The sequence below is a fragment of the Panthera tigris genome, chromosome A1 (assembly GCF_018350195.1).
Source record: "Panthera tigris isolate Pti1 chromosome A1, P.tigris_Pti1_mat1.1, whole genome shotgun sequence".
Taxonomy (NCBI): domain Eukaryota; kingdom Metazoa; phylum Chordata; class Mammalia; order Carnivora; family Felidae; genus Panthera; species Panthera tigris.
Window position 1 is genome coordinate 144,417,991 of NC_056660.1, and position 23,455 is coordinate 144,441,445.

Sequence of the window (23,455 nt, forward strand, 5' to 3'; positions counted from 1 at the left end):
ATAGCATGTCACATCATTATAGCCCTGCCCATTAATTCTTGGCTAAGTAACTAATTTTTTTCAATTTCTAGTATATATTCAAAGATACAACACCTAAATTTGTGAGGCACTTATTTTTTTACAAAAGAGATGTGGACCCCTAACCTCACTACCAATGCCCACAAAATCCAAGAAATACAATAATAATTAAAAACTAGATTGGGGTAAATTACACATGATTTTTTCCAGTATTTTTAATTTTTTGCCCTCTTATCAAAGGGAAAAGGAATAAAAACAAGGTAAGACTTTCATAAAGTTGTATTAAGTTGTCTACAAAATACAGCAATTTTGGGGAGGACTTTTTTTGTTGTTGTGTAAAGATTTAATTTTTAAGTAACTGCTACACCCAACATGAGGCTGGAACTCACAATCCCAAGACCAAGAGTCACACACTCTACCAACTGAGTTGGCCAGATGCCCCCCAAAATATACCAATTTTAAATCAAGTTGTGTAACATATAAACAGAAAACAAAGTGGCTACAGAAATATTACACTACAAATCTAAAGTATTTAGACACATTTTGTTTTTCCTTTTAAAAACCTCTAAAATAACTTATTTCATATGACTTTTAAATTTATGAATTTCATATCTCTAATAGTACATTAGAATTATGTATTATTTTTGAAAGAGTATCCTATTTCTATCAGTTTTGCTTTTATGTTATACTCTATGGCAACATAATCACAGGTAGTATAATATCAGCATTAAAAATAGTAAAGAAGGGGCACCTGGGTGGCTCAGTCAGTTAAGTGCCTGACTTCAGCTCAGGTCATGATCCCGTGCTTAGTGGATTCAAGCCCCAAATCAGGCTCTGTCCTGACAGCATGGAGCGTACTTGGAATTTTCTTTCTTTCTCTCTCTCTCTCTCTCTCTCTCTCTCTCTCTCTCTCTCTCTCTCTCCCTCCCTCCCTCTCTGCCCCTTCCCTGCTTATGCTCTCTGTTTCAAAATAAATAAACATCTAAAAAAAAAAAGATGAAATTCCTTTAAACCATATACTTTGAAAAAATATTTTTCACAATGAAACAAGCTGTCAATAAAGTCATACTTATGTTTATCTCTTTTCCATATTAGTTTCTCCATTTATTTCTTTAAGGATTTTGTAGTATCTATCTAATGCTAGAAATCATGGTGTAAATTTTTTTTAAGTTTATTTATTTATTTTGAGGGGGTGTAGGGGCTGACAGAGAGGGAGAGAGAGAATCCCAAGCAGGTTCCCCATTGTCAGCACTGAGCTCAATGCCAGGCTTGACTCAGGGCTTAATCTCATGAACCATGAGACCATTACCTGAGCCGAAATCAAGAGTCCGACGCTTAACCAACTGAGCCACCCATGTTATAAAATATTTTTAAGTAGAATTCTTCCAAAATGCCTATACTTTTTTTGCTTGTCTCCTATTATTCATGTCTTCTATCAAATGACTGACATAACATATTGCCCTACAGGAAATCCCCAGGATCAAAAGAAATAAGAAACATAGCTGATATAGTTATCTGCAGTACTTTGAAGCCACCCAGAAGCATTCCTAGGCACAGTGACAAGCTGGGATTACAGACACACAGATACCACATGTAAAGTGGTAGACGTGCTTCTTCAAATGGACACAGCTTACACAAAAACACACACACAAAAATAAACAACTTACCTTATGCTAGAAAGAATATAAGGTGGTTTATAAAGTTTACACATTGCAAAAGAAATTAAACTAGATCCTATCAGAAATGAAAACAATGGTAGAAACAAGACAGCATATAAGGTGAAAAGTGAACCTGTTGAGGTGAACAAATGCGTATATACTGACTGATAAACATTAATACACACCTACAACAGTTTTTATTATCTTAATGGATTTTAAAGGTAAGTTTATTGAGAACTCTCGTCTAGGGGTGCCTGGGTGGCTCAGGTGGCTAAGCATCCGACTGTGGCTCAGGTCATGATCTCACAGTTCGTGAGTTTAAGCACCCCATGAGGCTCTGTGCTGACAGCTCAGAGCCTGGAGCCTGCTTCAGGTTCTGTGCCTCCCTCTCTCCCTGCCCCTCCTCCACCCATGTTCTGACACTCTCTCTTTCTCAAAAAAAAAAAAAAAAAGAATAAACATTAAAAAAACAACAACTCTACTTTACACTGTGTAGGAGAATTATAGCCTAATGTGATACATTAATTTGAGCAGGTATTAATTACAGCTACTATACACTGAAAACAACCCCCATCCGATGTTATGTGTACTTGCCATCTCTCTCCATAGTCTTAAATATACATTCTGACTGATCTAACAATCTAAGACTATAATATGTTTCTCCATGTAATTTACTACTTGACATTTCAAACTTCTTGAGAAAAGATCTCTTTCACTAGATGGTAGCCCATGAGAATAGGGATTGTATCTATTTTGTTCACAGCTAGATTCCCTAGTGCCGTGCCTGCTGAGATATAAAGGCTTTGCTACCTGCTTTGATTCATTTGTTATGTCTTTACAGATTACTGTCTTATCTAAATTTGTTTTGAAATACAAAATGAATAAAGGTAGTATTAAATGACCTTCCTAAAATTACATATCCAGTTACATTCAACTAAAAAATAACAAAAACTTCTTAGATAATATTTTATTTAATCATTCATTTATATAAACACCACACATTATTTGAACATCTCATGTCAGGCACCATGCCGGGCACAGGGGATGAAAAAGACAAGACAAAGCCTCCTCCCTGAGAAAGCTCACCAATCATTAGAGAAAACATTCCATTATAAAAATCTAATATACAGGAATATCAGGGAGGTACACAGAAGATGTTATCATAGCAAAGGGTGTACTTAACTCTCTGCAATAGTTTTTTTTCTTTTTAGAAAAATGTATTTTTTAAATTGAAGTATAACTGATATATAATATATTAGTTTCAGGTGTGCAAAATGGTGATTTGACATTTATATACATTACAAAATGGTTACCATAAGTGTAGTTACTATCTGTCACCACACAAAGTTATTATAAAATTATTGACTATATTCACTATGTTATACTTTCTACAGAAGTATTTTCCTATATAATATGATTATCTGCAAAAACAATTTTCATAAGGTATCAATAAAAACATTATTCTCCTATTGTTTTATTTACATAATATTACATGTTGTGTATCATTTTTTAAAAGTATCCTATCATGACAAACCTATAACATAATCCTTTCTAGAAGTTATAAACATTCTCTTAGGCAAGAATACAAAAATCAGCATCATGTTATCAACAATCACAACTTAAGCCTACAACTTTATCTGAACATTTGAACAACTTAAAACCTCTCCAGTCTACCAGACTTACAGACTACTATATTCTGTTAACATTTATCGAACTATTATTTGACAGACCCCAGGGAAAAACAAACCGAATACTGTGCTCTCCAAGAGCTCATTGTAATAATGTGATTTCATTACCACCACACTAAAGCAATGATATATTTTGGCTCTATCACTGCTTTAGGACAATTAAGGAATCTTCATTCATACCAGAGAACTAAAATTATAATCACTGTATACATTTCTCATTAAGTTTAATAGTATATATTGATACTTTTCTTAGGAAATGAATGAAATTAGAAACGAATTGTTAAATAAAACAACTCTATGTTAATCTGAAGCACAAAAAAAATCTAGTAAATATTAATTAACTCCACGTAAAAGCATTGCCTGTGATTTCAGAGTAAAACAGAAACATACTAATGGGGAGAAAAGAAAAGCTAGTTCAATAAACATTACAAGTTAGCATGTATTAGTTTTAATCATGTGAGGTGATGGCTTACTTTTAATGATAATATTGTAGCATCTAATAATAATTTTACAGCTCAGATAAACCTAGTTTTCACTCAGGATAAAAATTACAGTTCCAAGTTAGTTATCTCCCAGTCATGTGGCAAAATAATGGCTCCATAGTAAAATCTCTATACCCTCTCATATGATAAATTCCTAATTATTTTTTTTTCAAATTTTTTTTTAACGTTTTTTAATTTTATTTTTGAGACAGAGAGAGACAGAGCATGAACGGGGGAGGGTCAGAGAGAGGGAGACACAGAATCTGAAACAGGCTCCAGGCTCTGAGCTGTCAGCACAGAACCCGACACGGGGCTCGAACTCACGGACGGCGAGATCATGACCTGAGCCGAAGTCGGATGCTTAACCGACCGAGCCACCCAGGCGCCCCGATAAATTCCTAATTATTAAACTTTCCTCCAGCATTTCTGATCTTATTTTCCACTCCCCTCTAGAAAATCAACAGGTAGACATAACTTCACACTATCTACCATAGCAGAGAAGAAACAGATTTGTTTGGAGATCATCACTGTATTTTCCTGCCATCAGTTCTCAAAGAGGAAGCTTAGCAATACCCGTAAATACATTGGAAAATACTGTGTTTATTCCTTTCTAAAGTTAATTACCTTAACTATATTTTAATATCTTGCTATTTTAACATTTTTCAAAATTACAAATATAGAAAAAATACAAAATAAATGTATGGCATTTTTATGAAATATTATAAAGCAAGCACATGGTTATTATAAATTAATCATCACCATGGTCAGGCAAAATAGAATTTTGCCAAATATCTCAAAAGCCTTTTCCATGAGCCCCATCCCAATTATAACCTCTTCCCATTTCCCATATTCTAACTTGTATAATAATCATTTCCTTGTGTTTTCTCTTTGTCACCCAAAAGTGCATGCCTGCACACTATTTACTGTTGATTTCCAAATGTGTCATTATTTTACAAATAGCACTGCATATAGATGCTAAATATTTAATACGTTTTAAATATAAATCCAAGAAGATCAAGCTTTTACTCATCTTAAATGTTTTATTTTGTTTTCACTTTTTCTCACAAGAAGTATGAACAGGTAATTTTTTGAGGGAAAGGGTATGAACATTGCATCAATGATCACTTGGCAAATAAAATAATAGAGTGACAAAAATCCATATTCTAAAGAGGTCAAAAAACAACCCCCCCCCAAAAAAAATATTAAAATAAAAGCCAAAAATGTTTCTGAGATAATAATTACCAAAAAAAGAATTTATTAAAAGTTATACAATGGCCTAAAAGTTACATCTATTCAGTTTATAGATCTCTCCCTCAATATGTGCACATACAAAAAGCAAAGTCTTTCATAAATGCTTACAGCATATAAAAACACAGAACCACCTCAAATATGTGATATTTTACTAAATTAGTTATTTTCTAATTTCGAAGAGACATTGTAAGGTAGTCACTGAAAGGTAAAAGTTTCTCTGTTTTAAAATAAATTTCCCGAATATAAAATTAACTGTAAGTATTTGGAAAATACAGAAAGTATTTTGCATAATCCCAATATCAAAAGGTAATCATTTTTAACATTTTAGCCTATTTTTTAATTAAAAAGATTATTCATTATTCACCTCATTACGCCTCTATCATTTCTTTTAAAAAAGTAGTCTATTTTTCATTATCCATTATCAATCATATAAACAAAGACTATAAAGTAACAAGACTATTTTTTAAACATATGAGAATTTATGCATGCAAGTACTTTTTTATTCTAAAGATGAAGCTCTTGAACAAAATATTTTCAGAATGGTCCTTTGAGAGCTACCTTGAAAGGCAGTAGGTATACATATTAATTACTATTACAGAAATGGTCCCATCATGAACTCTAATAAAGAAATATAGAATTCTAGAATTTTGCCACAATCTTATTGTTTGTTCCTATTTCCCATTTTCTTCCCTGAGTCTTTCAAATATCTATATCTGCACATTAAACATGAATTGTGTTGATTATTTTCAGAAACTATCTACTATTAAGAAGTCAGGAAATCCTACTCATGAAAATTACCATAAAATTATGCTACAAAAAATGTATTTCTAAAATCCAATTATAACATAAAATTATGTAAGTCAACCTCTTCACAAACCTTCATTTAAAAGACCATTTTGGAGACATAGTATCACTGAAACTAAACTGGCTTAAAGGTATAATAAAAATGCTGCCTAAAATAAATCAAATCTCTTAAAACTAATATTTAAGATAAAATTAGAAAACATCTGATAAAGCATGTGCTAACATTCATAATGAATTATAAAATCCAAATACTTAATTTTTTTCTAAACTACATTTTTTAGGACCAAATTACATGCTAAGGGATTATTCTTCCTTGAAAATCTATTCTACTTTCAATTGTACTTCTAGCCAATGCTCATGATCAAAAACTTTGGAATTTTAAGTGGGTTTCTAAAGCTAACAAGTGTGAATATTCTCTGAAATACTGAAAATGCCTCATGAATGCAAAATGAATAGGACAATGATGATGAGGATGATGATGAGGAAGAGGTGGAGGAGGAGGCTATGACAATGATGATTTATCTAATGCTTCTAAGACATGCTAAATTAGTTCAGTATTCCCTGTAAGATCTCTATGGTAAACAGTAGGGTGCATTTTTCTATACAATGGAATTTTGAAAAATTATTTACATAATTAATTCTTTAAAATGTAGATTCACAAATATTATTGTCCTTTGGAGCACAATACTGGCACTATCGAATGCCATCTAGTTGTCAAAATTATTGGGTATTTCAAAAATGTTTCCCATGAATGGCAGGTCAAAGCTAGACATGTCTTTTTGGTGTAGGAGATAGATGAGATGCAAGTATCCCACTCTAGCCAGATTCCTTATCATCATCATGGTTGGATCTCTGCTCTACTTTCTGCCATAAATACTGTGTCCTAGATTCTGCCTTACCTGGATTTTCTCTACATTTTCTTTCCATGCAAAAGCATCCGTTTCACTCACTCACCCAAGAGCTATTGTTTGGTACAGAGCAAGCTTTATGAATACAATCAATGTCAGATGAGGCAAGCACAAGCAGTCACTTTAATCAGCTTAGTACACAGTTAAAGTATTACACAGTCCCTGCCAGATGCCCAAACTTTCCCTTCTCTTCAGCCTGCACACTGTTCCTAGTGCTACTTTTAGGGCTGTAATTCTCCTGGCTATTTCAACTCTTTAGTCTGAGACTGAAGTATGTCATTTGGAAGAACAAGGTCTTTTTCCCTTTTGAGTCCTGGTTTTGGTTTTTAAGGCTATTCACACAGAATGATGTCCCCCTTCTACCAAGTAAACAAATAACAAATAACCCTCTGGTTAAGTTTTAGGTAGTTACCATCAGATATCTCCTCAGGTTCCAGCCCCATTTCCACCTCCTCCAAGCTAAGGACATTGGGTTTCCTTCCTCCCAAACTCAAGATGTCCTTCCTTTATGGTCAATTCTACAAACAGTATTTTCCCAGACCCGTCACAATACTATCTTATTCTTAAATGCAATTTTTCCCTAAAAAAAAAAAAATTGTTTTTTTCCCCTCCTATTTTCTACAATTCTACTTCCTAATACCATCAACTCTCTAAAATCACATTTGCAGTTATTCTAACAAAATTCTCAATATACGTCACTTAGCCAGGGACAATCTACTGTCCTCCACTCAGAATTAAAAAATGAAAAAAAGTTTTAAAAATCACATTTTCATTTTTGCATAGCATCTTTTGCTGTTTCCTTTAATTCACAATAAGTTTTAGTTGTAGAAATTAATTCAGTATAGAGGATAGTTTTGATATGTAACCGAAAGGTATAAAAAAGAAGAAAATAGTATCTTTATGTATTTTTTAAATCTTATGTGCAAAAGAGAAACTTATCATTTGTAGTATTCTCATGACTCCTTTTGTAGAATAAAGAATTACTACTTCATTTTTATAAATCTGAAATTTCACAAATCAGGCATACTTAAAGGTAAAAAAAATGCGTTTAACAACTTGGAATTAAGACTAACCTTGTATCTTAAGCTTTTCAACAAGACAAACACTCATTTGTATTTCGCTTTAAAGTTATAACTCTAATTTTTAAGAAAAAAATAACACCCAGTTTCTTAAAACCAAAGAAAAAGAATAGATGGTCCAATGAATTTTTCAAGAGTAGTGGTTAAAAAGAAAACTAACAATATAATTTAGTTCAATTAAACATTAACTCACATAATCATGGAAGGCTTTTGCTTCACTTGAATGCTCACATGTTTCCCGTCTTTCTGGAGCTGCACAGTAGAGATCCCAAAATACACTAAAAAAGTAATTATGGTAACATTAAGAAAAGCAGATAACACCAAATGAGAGATCAAAATTCCAAAAATAGAAGACATGTATTACTCTTTATACAAAATGTGTTTTCTTCTTCAGGACAAATGTTTCTATGAAAGATTTAAATCAAGCAGGGTTCTTCCTGCAATAACATCTTTCAGAAATAGCTATGTTTCAGAAATGCTAAGATTTTTTTCTAAAAAAAATTAAAACATTTTTTAAACTGTCATTTTAAATTATCTGTTTATATAGCTTAAACACATGATTGAAATAATTACAATGCCTTTCACAGCTTCCCCATAAAAACAACAGTAAATAATATCCTAATTTAATCATTAAAGAATAAAGTGACACATTATTTTTTTTCAAGGTAATTTTGTTTTCCAATTACCAGGCCAATATCCTGACCATTTAATCACACTGTTCAAACAAATACATTTTCCTAAAATATTCTCTTTTTTGTCCTTGCAATTACCAAAATAGGTTAGTAATTTTGAAAATTCAAAAAATCCAAGGTCTCTTTTTTCCCCTCCTATTCAAAAACAATGGGAATAAGTAAGGTGGAACCGGTTGGGAAAAATAATTATACTGCTTACAAAATTATGTCTCTGATCATCCTTCCATCAATGAAATTAACAATGAGCATGAGCAAAGGATTCAAATTCAGGAAAGCAAATATCTAGAAACACTGGCAACAAAGGCAATTATACTGATCAACAGAAATCTTTTTTTATTATACATTTCCCACTCTACAGAAATGGAAAATAGACTAATCAATTGGTTAAGAGCACAAGTTTTGGAACAGGACACTTCTCAGAAGCCAGGTCTGTAAATTAATTACTAGCTCAAATTGCTTAAACAGATCAGAAACACAATTTCCTCCTTTCTATTAAGGGAGTTGTTTCTATAAAATGGGATTGTTGAGAAAATTAAATTATATAACATAAATACAGCATCTAACAGAGTAAGCATATTATCAATAATATAATCAACACTATGATTAGCTTGCATTAAAGTTTAAAATGCATACATATTGTTAGGACTATCAACAATAGCCAAAGTATAGAAAGAGCCCAAATGTCCATCGATGGATGAATGGATAAAGGATAAAGAAGATATGGGGTGTGTGTGTGTGTGTATATATATATATATATATATACACACACACACAATGGAGTATGACTCGGCAATCAAAAAGAATGAAATCTTGCTATTCGCAACTATGTGGATGGAACTAGAGGGTATTATGTTAAGTGAAATTAGTCAGTCAGAGAAAGACAAATATCATATGACTTCACTCATAAGAGGACTTTAAGATACAAAACAGATGAACATAAGGGAAGGGAAGCAAAAATAATATAAAAACAGGGAGGGGGACAAAAACACAAGAGACTCTTAAATATGGAAAACAAACAGAGGGTTACTGGAGGGGTTGTGGGATGGATTAAATGAGTAAGGGGCATTCAGGAATCTACTCCTGAAATCATTGTTGCTGCTACATGCTAACTTAGATATAATTTTTAAAAAATAATTAAATAAAAATTAAAAAAAGAAAAAAGAACATAGATGGCTAAGTATTGGCATAAAAAAAAGAAAGATAAATTAAACCTGGCCTCTTTGGTTTGACCCTTGGAGACAGCCTGAATCTCTCTCTCCACAGCTAGGAGAAAACATTCTGTAGGCCTTATAACACAACTAGTTCAGTAAAATAAGATTATCTTCAACAGTAAAAAATATGAATGATTGAGTACTGCCATTTAATTTCCTTTGAAGTTTCCACAATAAGCAAGGAAAATAAGGAAAACAATAACGCAATTAAAAGTTGCACTTGGTCTTCTTAGGTCCCTTTTGGGACAAAAAGTATACAAATTATAGATATACAAAGATACAGGTAAAAGTTTTCTGCCTATATCAAGTGTGTTATGAGTTATAGTATATTGTAATTATTATTTCTTATGTTCATGTTATTAAGGAACTTCAAAGCTCTTAAAAAACAAAATTATAATGGTCTTTAAATTGTATTTAAACAGAAAATAATATGTGCAATATTATGACAAACATCTTAATATCTCTTCTTATTCACTAATTTCCTAGCAAATGCTGTAAGAACCCTCTTGGAAATTATTACATTTTTACTTTTAAAATGTTGTCTTACAAAATGGACTGGAAAAAAACTAATAATTTCTTATCAGACTATGTCCTAAAAGTTATTAAATAACTATCAATAAATAACTATTTATACACATATTATTAAATTAAATATTTACCTTGGAACAGTAACACTGCTCTATTTCTATTTTTAAGTTTCCCTTTATGGATTTAATGTAAGGTTAAAAGTTTACAAGATCAAGATGAGGGATAATAAAACAACTTACTAAAATGAGATAACTTTTTATATGGTATTTTTCTGACAATAATACATTACCCATACATGATCTCCTTGAATAAAGTTAAAGAAATACACCCTTTGAAGACATTTACCAAAGGGAGAAATACACAGTTATACAATAATAATTACAGATATTAATACTCCACTCTCAATACTGGACAAAACAACCAGACAAAAGATAAACAAGGAAACAGAAATTAAACAACACAGTAAAGTAACTAGATTTAACAGACATATGCAGAACACTCCACCCAGCAACAACAGCATATACCTTCCTCTCAAGTGCACATGGGACATTTTCCAGAATAGGCCATATGTTAAAGCACACATTAAGTCTCAGTAGATTTGAAAAGATAGATATCATACAAAGTATCTTCTCTGACCACAATGGGATGAAGTTAGAGATCAGTAACAGGAGGAAAGGGGTGACTGGGTGGCTCAGTTGGTTAAGCATCCAACACTTGATTTCGGCTCAGGTTATGATCACATGCTTTCTAAGTTCAAGCCCCATGTCAGGCTCTGTGCTGTCAGTGCAGAGTCTGATTGGGAGTCTCCCTCTCCCTTTCTCTCTGCCCCTGCCCTAATCACACACACACATTCTCTCTCACAACAAATAAACTTTAAAAAAAGGGAGAGAGACATAGAAGAGACATAGAAGACTCAAATTACTAAAGACACCATCAACAAAATATCTGCTAAAACTAAATAAATGGATTCAGTAAAGTTGCTGGATATAAAATCAATACATAAAAATCAGCTGTGTTTCTATAAAGTAACAATGAACTATCAGGCAGCATAATCAAGACAACAATTCCATTCACAATTGTATCAAAAAAAGTAACATACCCAGGAATAAATTTAACCATATGATCTAGCAATTCTACGTCTCGGTTTATACCCACAAGAACTGAAAGCACAGGGTGCTGGGTGGCTCGGCAGGTTAAGCATTGGAATCTCAGGTCTTGATCTCATGGGATTGTGGGATCGAGCCTTCTGCCCTGCTCCCCGTCAGGGTCTGCGCTAATAGCACAGAGCCAGCTTGGGATTCTTGCTCTTCCTCTTCATTTTTTTTTTTTTTAAGTTTATTTATTTACTTAGAACAATCTGGGGAGGGGCAGAGAGAGAGAGAGAGAGAGAGAGAGAGAGAGAGAGAGAGAGGGAGAATACCAAGCAGGATCACACTGCCAGCATGGAGTGTAATGTGGAGCTCAAACTCACAAACCAGGAGATAAATGACCTGAGCCAAAATCTAGAGTCAGAGGCTTAACTGACTGAGCCACCCTGGTGCCTCTTCTCTCTCTCCCTCTTTCTGCCTCTCCCCTTCTCTCTCTCAAAATAAATAAATAAAAATAAAAACTTAGAAAAAAGTTGAAAGCAGGGGCGCCTGAGTGGCTCTGTTGGTTAAGTGGCTGACTTTGGCTCAAGTCATGATCTCACAGTTTGTGGTGGAGCTCAGAGCCTGGAGCCTACTTCGGATTCTGTGTCTTCCTCTCTGTCTCTGCCCCTCCCCAACTTGCGCTCTGTCATTCTCTCTCAAAAATAAATAAAATGTTAAAAAAAATTTTTTTAATTGAAAGCAGAGTCTCAAAGAGATATTTATACACGTAGGTTCATAGCAGCATTACTCACAATAGCTAAAATATGGAAGCAACCCAGGTGCCCATTGATGGTTAAGTAGACATACTATATAAATACAATGGAAAATTACTCAGCCTTTAAAAGGAAGGAAATTCTAACATATGCTACAATACAGATGAACCACAAGGACACTGTGCTAAGTGAAGCTAGTCTCTAAAAGACAAATACTACATGATTTTACTTATATGAGGTACTTACAGTAGCCAAAAATCATAAAGAAAGAAAGCAGAATGGTGGTTGACAGGGGATGGAAGAGTGGGGAATGAATGGAGAGTTATTGTTTAATGGATATAGAGTTTCAATTTCACAAAATAAACGAGTTATGGAGATAGATGGTGGTGAAGACTACACAACATTATGAATATATTTAATACCACTGAACTGTACACTTAAAAATGGTTACGATGATGAATTTTATGTTTTGTGTATTTTGCCACAATTTGAAAAAAATGAGGAAAAAAAAAGTATCCTGGCCAGCCCTGTTTTAGGTACCATTTTACAGTGATTAAAACAAATATTAATTCTTTCTGTGTATTCGCAATCTCTATTCCATCACTTCAAAGACCATACAGCTAAGGAGACCACCAGAAACCTATGAGATACTAATAATAAAGAATACTCATCATAAAAATAAGGTAAATTTTCAATTTATAAACCCTATTCATTAGGAGTTTCATAATTAAAGTAAAATATGTTACAAAATTCTAAGTATAAAATGAATTTAAAAATTAAATACAAATTTATTTTTAGTGTTATGATATTCATGTTAAACACATTTCATCTATTTTATAAGTATTTATATGTTCTTACCTAAGAAATCATCACAAATGGGAAAGATATTTCAAAAGTTTACCTTTTCTAGAAAATCCAACCCATGTTTTGCACTAGTTTATCTGATTCATAGAGTATATTGTGACAGCTACAATATCATTGCAATATTTGAGAAGAATTAGTTATAATCATAACAACAACAAAGCTGCATGATGATCAAAATGTGAGTTCACATTCTGCAATTATTCCATGCTTGGTTTTGTGGGACAGTAGATAAATCACTTACCTAATTTAGAAAATAACAAGCTTAAAATGAGAAGACCTCTATAAACCCTTCATAAATTAACATTTTAAACTACGATTTTCTCCTATTAATATTTCAATTGTATATTAACTCATAATCTATGCAATATGCTATGTCATATGCTTCACAGAGGAAAAAAGAAGATATAAAATTCATGGCATATATGTGACCGTGGATCCAAAACTAGTGATGAGTTGAATTGAAAATTGAGACTCAGTTTCCTAAAGCACCCAAATACAACCCAATGTGGAAGTTACTTCTCATCTATTATTAAAATTTTACAATACTCTGGGCAAAGACTTTTGGCTGATATTATAATATGACATTTACCATATGAAAATGTGGACGTATGTCCTAGAGGAAAAATTAGGCTTTTTAAGTAGGTAAGAGTCATAGCAATACTTGATTTGTTCTTAGCTGGAGGAATTTCATTAATTACTTTAGTAAGCTTTTCTGATGACCCACAGAACTGGTTCCTTGTTTCCCATGAGGGCCAAGGGTAGAAAATTCTGGACTTCTATAGACACAGACTTCCCTTAACAACCATAAATGCTAGCGGCTAAGGAGCTTTTCAAATCTTTACAGATCATCTATTAGGCTGGACATGAAAATATTATCCTTGAAATGCGGTGGATTCATCATCATGAGTAATGGTTGAGATTTACACAGTCTCTTTGTTCCTATGCAGAAACAAGTGAAAAATAAGTATTTTACAAATGAAGAGGTTAGAGACCAACTACAGGAATCAAAACCTGCAAAGTATTAAAATCTTTGTTCTTGTACCATTTGTAATTATTAAAATTTTCCCCACATAAATCAAAGGAAAACATAAGATTTCCAAATTGAGGATTCTTCAACACTAATACATTAACTGTTTTTCTTCTATTCTGAGGATGTGAGTGGAGATGACTTCACTAGCTGTCAATATCTCTAAGGAATAAGGAATGCAAAATGGTTGTCAGAAAAGTCTACAAGGGTGAATAATCATGTCAGAAGTGTCCAGAAGATGGGATGCTAACATAATTATATAACCTTAATCCACTGGCCACATTCGGGACTACCTGAAAATAAAAATTAAAAGAAGAAAAGAACACAGGGGAAATTTTTTTTTTCTAAGGAGCATGCCATGTTACTTTAATTTCAAATTGTTAATAGCTAAGGAAGTTATTTCTCTTTGACCCAAAAATGTATTTTAAATGACTCTTAGATCCTCATAATCTATACTGAAGAAAACTATTCATAACACTAAAGAGGGTTTTATGTAAAATATACATGTACCTGCTAATCATCTTCGATGAAGAGCATGAAGACATACATGCAATGTCTTATTCCAAAGCATTATTTAATAGTTTACAAAACGCAAGAATTACATTTTGTCCCACTGCCATCATTCTCACAATACTCTTGGGTTAATTATAAATTAATAGTTTAAAGTGTCATTAAAATAGCTTATGTGCTAAATTCAAGCATCATATATTAAGCATCATACATTCAGAGTTTAATCCTCCCATTATTATGCCTGTTTTATCAACGAGGGAGCCAAAGCTTAAAAAGGTTAAATAATTTGCCTAGGGGTCACACAGTTGGTTAGTGGCAGAGCTGGGCTGGAACTTTTTCATTCTTACATTATTTTACCTCTAATGTGAGTATGGTATGAAGAGTTTTCATTTCAAGATGGCTCATGCTGATTATGGGCAAGTTTATGCAGCTCTGGCAGGCCAAGCAGCATCAGCTGTTACAAGTGTAGTAGATACCTGTCCTAGATAAGACAGCAAACACTTTGTTATCCTACCTTTGACTCTCATACTCCAACTCATTTCCTGAGTATCCTATGGCAACCACCCCCTCACCCTACATGCAGCTGCCAGTGATGTATAGATGCCTCAATATAGACCAGACTCAGAAGAGACAACTTTTCTGAGTCCCATTATGTACTGTCTAGAATTAGCCACTCAGGATGTTCAAAAGGGAACTGTAATTAATGTCTTATTAATAGTGGGCCACTAAATTCTGCTCTGTGTTTAAGAAATATCATCTGTTACTGAGATGAGCACTGGTTACAATTCAGGAAATTTCAGCTCTAATTCTAAATCTGACCTTGAGAAAATAGTTTCCTTCCATTAGCTTCTTTATGGAAAAAGAGAGAAAACAGTATCTGTTAATGTATTTTATAGGCTTTTGTACAGATACAAGAGATGGTATATGCAAAAGTACTTTTAAAAGAAGAATAAAGGTACTAAAAAATACATATTCTAGAAAAGTCTCAAAACTAGTATGGCAAGAGAAGAAGTTTTCCTATTAACAGAGTAAAATTTGCCTCAGTTTCCTTTCTAATCCTTTGTTTTTAGTGGAAAATTCCATCATTTATTTATAGTATCTTCTCGCCACCAAATTTTCCTATTTTTTTACATTTTTTTTGCTCCCAGGAACATTTTGCTATTTCTTTTTAGCCTAATCACCTCTGTTTTATTTCTCTCTTGCAATACTTTTTACTCCCTTCTCACCAGATTATACTCCTATTTTAGTTGTCACCTGCACTATCTTATATTGCTGTTTAACTTTTTTTCTTTTTTTAGTTTTTATTTAAATTCCAGCTAGTTACCATACAATGTAATACTAATTTCAGGTGTACAATATAGTGATTCAACACTTCCATACAACACCCAGTGCTCATCACAAGTGCCCTCCTTTATCCCCATCATCTATTTCACCCATTCCCCACCCTATGTTAACTCAATTCAAAAAATTATGCCATGCCTATTACAGGAGAGACATGTGACATGAGTAAGAATTAGTCTGCCAATGATAATTATTATACCATTCAGGTGACCAGTTGACTAATTCAAGCTACTGTTTTTACATGGGTACTTGGTTATTCTTAGCTATACCTGATATTCATCCATTAGACTCTAAAATCATTAGAGTGTTAGCATACTGTTAAGATTTGACTTCTCACTCCCAGGTGAAAGAAACTGAGTTCTCATGATAATCTTAGCTATTCGTTTATTTTCTCTGTGATATCATATATAGTTATTTCAGTATATAAATACATGGAAACAAAGTTATTTCAAAAGGTGTTTTATATATAAAATTAAATAAGAATAAGGCATACTTCCTGCCATTAAAACATTAAATAAAGAAGACTTAAATTTAAATTACACAAACTGAGGAGGTCCTGGGTGGCTCAGTTGGCTGAGCTGGCTGAGCATCCCATTCCTGATTTGGGCTCAGGTCACTGATTCCAGGGCTGTGGGTTGAAGCCCAGAGTCAGGCTCCAAGCTCAGCTCAGGGGAGATATTCATTCATTCATTCATTCATTCATTCTCTCTCTCTCTCTCTCTCTCTCTCTCTCTCTCTCTCTCTCTCCCCCCTCCCCCTGCCAGCATTCATACTCTCTCTCTAAAATAAAATAAAAAGTCAGTATTTTAAAAAGTAAATAAATAAATTATACACATTGACAAGGCTATTGGGGCACCTGGGTGACTCAGTCAGTTAAGAGACCGACTCTTGGTATCAGCTCAGGTCATGATCTCACAGTTCACGGGTTAGATGCCCACATCTATCTCCACACTGACAGCGTAGAGCCTGCTTGGGATTCTCTCTCTCCCTCTCTCTCTCTGCCCCTCCCCTGCTTGCTCTCCCTGTCTCTCTCTCAAAATAAATAAATAAACTTAAAATAAAAAAATAAATTTAGGGGCACCTGGGTGGCTCAGTTGGTTAAGCGTCCAACTCTTGGTTTCAGCTCAGGTCATGATCTCATGGTTCATGGGTTCAAGCCCCACGTCAGGCTCTGTGCTGACAGCATGGAGCCTGCCTGGGATTCTGTCTCCCTCTCTCTCTGCCCCTCCCCTGCTGTCTCTCTCTCTCTCTCAAAAATAAGTAAACATTAAAAAAAAATTTTTTTTTTAAATTTAAAAACTAAAATGTTAGGTCGTGTTCTCTTGTTAATCTGAAAACTACATATGCCACCACACACTTCGGCTACTCTCAGTAACCCTCGAGGTAGAAAAACAAATTACAGAAGCTTTCTGAATTTCTTTCACCACTTTACCAAAACTATTTTCCTCAAGACCACCAAAATTCACCTTACTTCTCAATTCAGGAAAATCTTTATGTCCTCTTACTTACAATTGTTATAAACTTTAATCTCTGCCTTAAATGCCTTTCCTGGTTCCCATGCATTATTCTCTCCTGATTACCCTTCTCCCTTTCCAATTATTTTCCTTTGAGGCTGCTCTTCATCCACCCAGGCTTAAATGTTGACTTTCCTCAGGGTTGTAACCCCAGGTGCTGTCTCACTGGTTACACTGGGCAGTTGAATCTGTAAGCACTTTTCACCTTCAGTATGGTCTGTGCTCATTATTTCCAAACCATTATGGACTTGTCTCTGAGCTATACACCCAGACCTCTGACTTTGTGTTAGGGCATCACTATCTGAGTGTCACAGAGGCATCTCAAAATTTAACCTGTACAACATAAATTATGGCATTTTTTCCCCAAAGCCTGCTGCTCTTTCTATATTTCCTCTTTCAGTCAATGACATCACTATTCATCCCACCATCCAAATCTAAAACCTAGGAAACTCATCCTTCACATGCCAACTATTCTACTCATTGTTTCCTATCTGGGATCAATCACCTATCACCTTTCAACTGGACAATTAAACTTGCCTTGTAACTAGACTCCATCTCTGTTCTCAACCCTCTTCAATCCATCTCTGTTGATGCCAAGTGAATGTCTAAAAGGACAAATCTAATCATGTCATATAACATGTTTAAAATCTTTGAGTTTTAATCCAAAATCCTTGATGTACTCTAGGACTTTATAATTTGGCCACTGCCTTTGTCTTCATCCATTTATTCTATTGCTTCATAGTACTGCACTTGCAATTCAACTGATCCAAGCTACCAGTCATGTCGTAGATTCACAATCATTCCTTTTGAGGCTTCATTCTAACTATTCCTTGCCCAAAATATCGTTCCTTCACTCAACTTCTAGCTCAGCTCAGATTTTCTTCTATAAAGCCTTTCCTAAATCTCGCAACTAAAGTAAGCATTCCCCCTGAATTGCTATTGTAACTAATATATACCTCAGTTATAATACTATTAATTGTTTATCTCTCCTATACTTATTTCCTTGAGGGCAGCATAGTTTTACACTTTGTAAATATTTGATCAAGAGGCTTAAACAACAGGACAACTCCATTTTCAAATATTCTATAAAAATACAGAAGTGAGAAGAAGTCATAAAATTGCAACTGGTCCATCCAACAGGGACCTTGCATTTGACCAAATTAGCAAGGAGTAAGTTTTAGAAGAATACCTATTATCTTAATCATCTCGAATTCAACAGCAGTAACTGCTTTCCTGGTTTAAAAATATATATATATATTAGTACAGCCCTGAATCCCTAACCTAGAGCACATATAATAAAGCACAGCTCTAAAGAGTTAAGGATAGGGCTCCTGGGTGGCTCAGTCAGTTGAGCATCCAACTTTGGCTCAGGTCGTGATCTCACGGTTCATGAGTTTGGGCCACATGTCGGGCTCTGTGCTGACAGCTCAGAGCTCAGAGCCTGGAGCCTTCTTCAGATTCTGTGTCCCCCTCTCTCTCTGCCCCTCCCCTGCTTGTACTGTGTCTCTCCCTCTTTCTCAAAAGTAAATAAACATTAAAAAACTTAAAAAAAAAAAAAAACTAAAAATATTCTTACTGTAAGACCTAGCAATCATGGTTCTTGGTATTTACCCAAAGAAATTTAAAATTTATGTCCACATAAAAACCTATACATGGATGTTCATAACTGCTTTATTCATAATTGCAAAAACTTGGAAGCAACCAAAATGTCTTTCAGTAGGTAAACAAACCATGGTACCACCAGACAATGGAATATAATTCAGTACTAAAAAGAAATGAGCTGTCAAGCCATGAAGAGACACAGAAAAACTTTAAATGCATTTTGCTAAGTGAAAGAAGCCAATATGAAAAGGCTACATACTGTATGACTCCAACTAAAAGAATCCAGAAAATGCAAAACTATGGAGACAGTAAAAGGATCAGTGGTGGCCAGGGGGGCCAGAGTTGGAGAGATGAAAAGGCAAAGCACAGAGGATTTTTAGGGCAGTGAAAATACTCTGTATGATGCTATAATGATGGACCATGTCATTATACATTGTGTTCAAACCCACAGAAAAGGGGTGCCTGGGTGGCTCAGTTGGTTGAGCATCCGACCTTAGCTCAGGTCATGATCTCGCAGTTTGTGAGTTCAAGCCCCGCATTGGGTTCTGTGCTGACAGCTCAGAGCCTGAAGCCTGCTTCGGGTTCTGTGTCTCGCCCTCTCTCTGCCCTTTCCTGCTCATGCTCTGTCTCTGTCTCTCAGTAATAAATAATGTTAAAAAAAATTTTTTTTTAAACACAGAATGTACAACACCAAGAACTATAATGTAAACTGTGGACTTTGGGTAGTTATAAATGTATCAATGTAGGTTCATCAACTATAACAAATGTACCACTTTGATGGGGGATGTTAATATGGGGGAGGTTATACCTATGTCGGGGTAGAAGGTATATGGGAAATATCTGTACCTTCCTGTCAACTATGTTGTGAACTACTAAAAACTGCTCTTAAAAAAAAAAAAAAAATAAGTCCTATCAAAAAAAAAAGGGGGGGGGGAGGAAAATCAAAAAGACCTCTGAAACAGTTAACAACAACAAAAAAAGATCAAGCATCTGCTGGATTTAAGGCCCACAGTCATGGCTGGTTACACACAAAGATCAAGAAAGCTTAGGATCTGGGCAGCTTTCTGAAGGAGAGGATCCACAGCTTTGTATCAGTTCTCAGAGGATCCCATAATCTCAAAATCATTTAGAACCACTTATTTACGAAGATGAAATAGGGACCTCAAAGGGTACATTAGTAGTTTAAGGGAGGACATTTTTAAAAACTGAAAACACTGTACCTATATATTTTGCATGTGCTAGATTTAAACCGAACAAATATACTCTAAAAAAATGTGTCCATTTATCATTTCTTTGATCTCTCCAACTATGCATAAATTAAAATTAGTTAAATACCAAAACCACAGAAGAAGAGCTTCCCTGAATCTAAAAGCCCAAGAAAAAGGAAGAGCAATGGCAGATTTAAGAGCTGTATCTTCTGACAGTTAAGACCAAAAAAGCTAAAGGTACTATCAACTGTCAACTGTATGAAAACAGGTTACATTCATAAGAAATGGAGCAAATGAGAAACAGGTGCAAGAAATAAAATTAATTCTTTAATGAAAATTTTTCAAAATCCTCACTCAGCCTACTAATCCAATAGACACAGACTCCTAAAATGGCTTCTTAGGCTACCTTGTAGACCTAATTGGAAACATAAAAAATAGAAGGTGTCAACAGGTGAGGGGACTCAATTACATTCAGCAAACAGCTAAATATTTACAATCTAGATCTAGCTATCATAAATGCATACTATGTAAAACGAAAAGTTGACTTTTGTAATATTATACATTATAAGAGCTCAGTCTTAATCTCCAGGAAAACAGCACAATGATAGCACTTAACTGCAACAAACCGTTGTTCCAAATACAGGAACAACTCTGAGCCAAAGGACCGCACCTGTTTCTGCTATACATATGTGAGACAAACAAGGGAAACCCAAAACCACAACTGATCAAGTGCATTTCCATTCACCACAAAACTTCTAGTAAGGCATGCTTTCAGGAGCAACGTTTAAAAGGTGTACCAAGGATACTATGTGCATGACACTAGAAGACAGCTTTTGTTTTTTCTTTTAAATAACTGAACCACTGAACAGGAAATGCTTCTTTTTTTTTTTTTAAGTTTATTTGTTTATTTTGAGAGAGAGAGAGAGCACAAGCAGGTGAGGGGCAGAGAGGAGAGACAGAATCCCAAGCAGGCTCCAAGTGCACCATCAGCACAGAGCCCCATGTGGGGCTCGATCCCACAAACTGAGAGATCATGACCTAAGCCGAAATCAAGAGTTGAAAGCTTAACCAACTGAGTCATCCAGGTGCCCCTCAAGAGGAAATACTTCTAATTGAAGAAGTGCAAACAAACAAACAGCCTAACTTGTCCATGCAGACACCTGAACTACCAATGCTGCTGCAGAAAAATCACATATCTGGACATACTGGTAGTACAATGAAATTGATAAGCTCTGGTATCAACTGGGTCTTCAGGGAAGTCTGACAGTCTTTTTTGTGTTCCTACACAGTTCTATCCCTGAGTCTATATTGAACTAATTCAGTTTTTTTTGGACTTTTCCTCACTGTCCTAAAAATTCACCACCACTTCCACCTTCAGTATCCCCAGCTTAGATGTGCTTATGTGGGTGGGACCCTGATGATGACCTTGTGCCCTTATAAGAAGAGACACCAGAGAGCTCTCTCTCTCTTTGCCATGGGAAGACACAGTAAAAAGGCCAGCATCCAAAAGCCAGGAAGAGAGACCTCGCCAGAAAGAAATCATTCTAACAACTTCATCTTGGATGTCCAACCTCTAGAAATGTGAGAAAATAAATTTCTGTTGTTTAAGCCAAGTAGTCCATGGTAATTTATTATGGCAGCCCAAGCTGACTAATACCAAATCATACTTACAGTTGGAGATTCCATACCAAACCCAACTCCAGTTTGACTTAATAATAGTGTCTTTAAGTTAAAGAACACTAATCTGGTTTTGACTTTGACTTTTTTTTAAGGGCTATCTTTCAGAAAATAATTATAGAAAATGAAAAAAATTAAAAATAAACATGAAATAATAAACAGGTATAGTGCAGGCCTACAAGAATACATCATCAATCTAATAAAAATGGAATAAAAGATACTTACCACCACCAAGAATGTAAGAATCCTGGTGGTTCCCCCAATGTGATGTTTTTTTCCCATCTTATCTAAAATGAATAAAAGAGATATTAAATACTTTCTTAATAATACCTTTTCCCACACATATTACAAAGCAATATTTCCCCATTAAAAATACTAAGTTAATATATGAGATTTTAATCATTTTGATAGTATTCTTTACTCAAGTTTTACAAGAGCTCATTTTACATAGTTATTTGTTGATTTGGTGGTTTATGAGAGAAGATGCCAGCATTATTTTCCTGAATTTGCTTCCCACTGTGCCCGATTTTTAAGAGAGACTTCTGGAATTTGAGGTATCTCAGGATCTTAAGGCACATCAAAACTGCATTTTAATTAATCACCACTAATCCAGAAATTCACAAATGTCTGGGCTTAATATGTGCAGACTCCAAATGATGCCTTGAGGTTTGATATTTTAAACAAATTCCTGATTTGAGGGGATGAGAGTAAGAAGGCATATGTCTTCCATAAAATAACAGTTTAAAAAAAGATGATATTAACTTTCCCAATATTTATATTTCAGATGGCTTGGCATTCACTACCAAAAATTTAAAACAAGGTCAGTATCTCTTAAAAATTAAAATTTCTCGCTAAATACTGTTTACAAATTAAATTTAGAGATTTGAAAACTGGGTAGAATTTATACAGTGCCTTTTCTAAGCACTGATAGGAGTAAACAAAAGATAAAAATCTTTGCATTCAGGGAGATTATACTTTATAGAGAAGACAGACCATAAACAAAGCAAAAAGAAAAAAAAGATTGTATTTATATTAGAAGTAGCAGGCAACAAACGCTAAGGAGGAAAACAAAGCAGAGAAGGACAAAAAAAAAAAAAAAAGAAAAAAGTGAGAAGTGAGCTATAATTTTAACTAAGGTGATCCAGAAAGGTCTTGTAAACAATCTTTATGTAGGAGTGCCTGGCTGATTCATTCAGAGAAGGGGCTCTTGATTTCAGGGGTCATGAGTCACAAACCCATGGTTCTATCTTTATGTATAAGTATGATTTAGTTTTTTAGTTTAAATAATTAAAAATTATTTAACAATATCCCAATTAGCAAAATATGCCCATAGGACCTTAATATAAAGAGGAAGTAAAAAACTACATAATTATAGATTTTAAAAAAAACAAGGAATTCTTTCTATCACCTACTATGGAAGAACTTAGAAATTTTTGTTCTAAAGGATTTAAAAAAAAAAAGTTTTAAGATAGGAACTCAGAAAGTGGCCTGAAATTAAAAAAAGAAAAAAGTAACTGCTTAAAGATGAAAAAACATAATTAAAATCACTG

The 23,455-nt window shown here is 34.2% G+C and overlaps 1 protein-coding gene across 5 annotated transcripts in view; it reads right to left on the reverse strand.

Moving 5' to 3' along the window:
- SSBP2 (single stranded DNA binding protein 2) overlaps nt 1–23,455 on the reverse strand; it is a 309,669-nt gene that overhangs the window by 189,958 nt on the left and 96,256 nt on the right. For all 5 annotated transcript variants that reach the window (XM_007079791.3, XM_007079789.3, XM_007079792.3 and 2 more), the window contains exons 3-4: nt 22,131–22,192; nt 8,082–8,166 (exon numbers count right to left, since the gene is read on the reverse strand). In XM_007079791.3, coding sequence (XP_007079853.1) covers nt 8,082–8,166; nt 22,131–22,192 — 147 coding nt within the window. The remainder of the gene's footprint in view (nt 1–8,081; nt 8,167–22,130; nt 22,193–23,455) is intronic.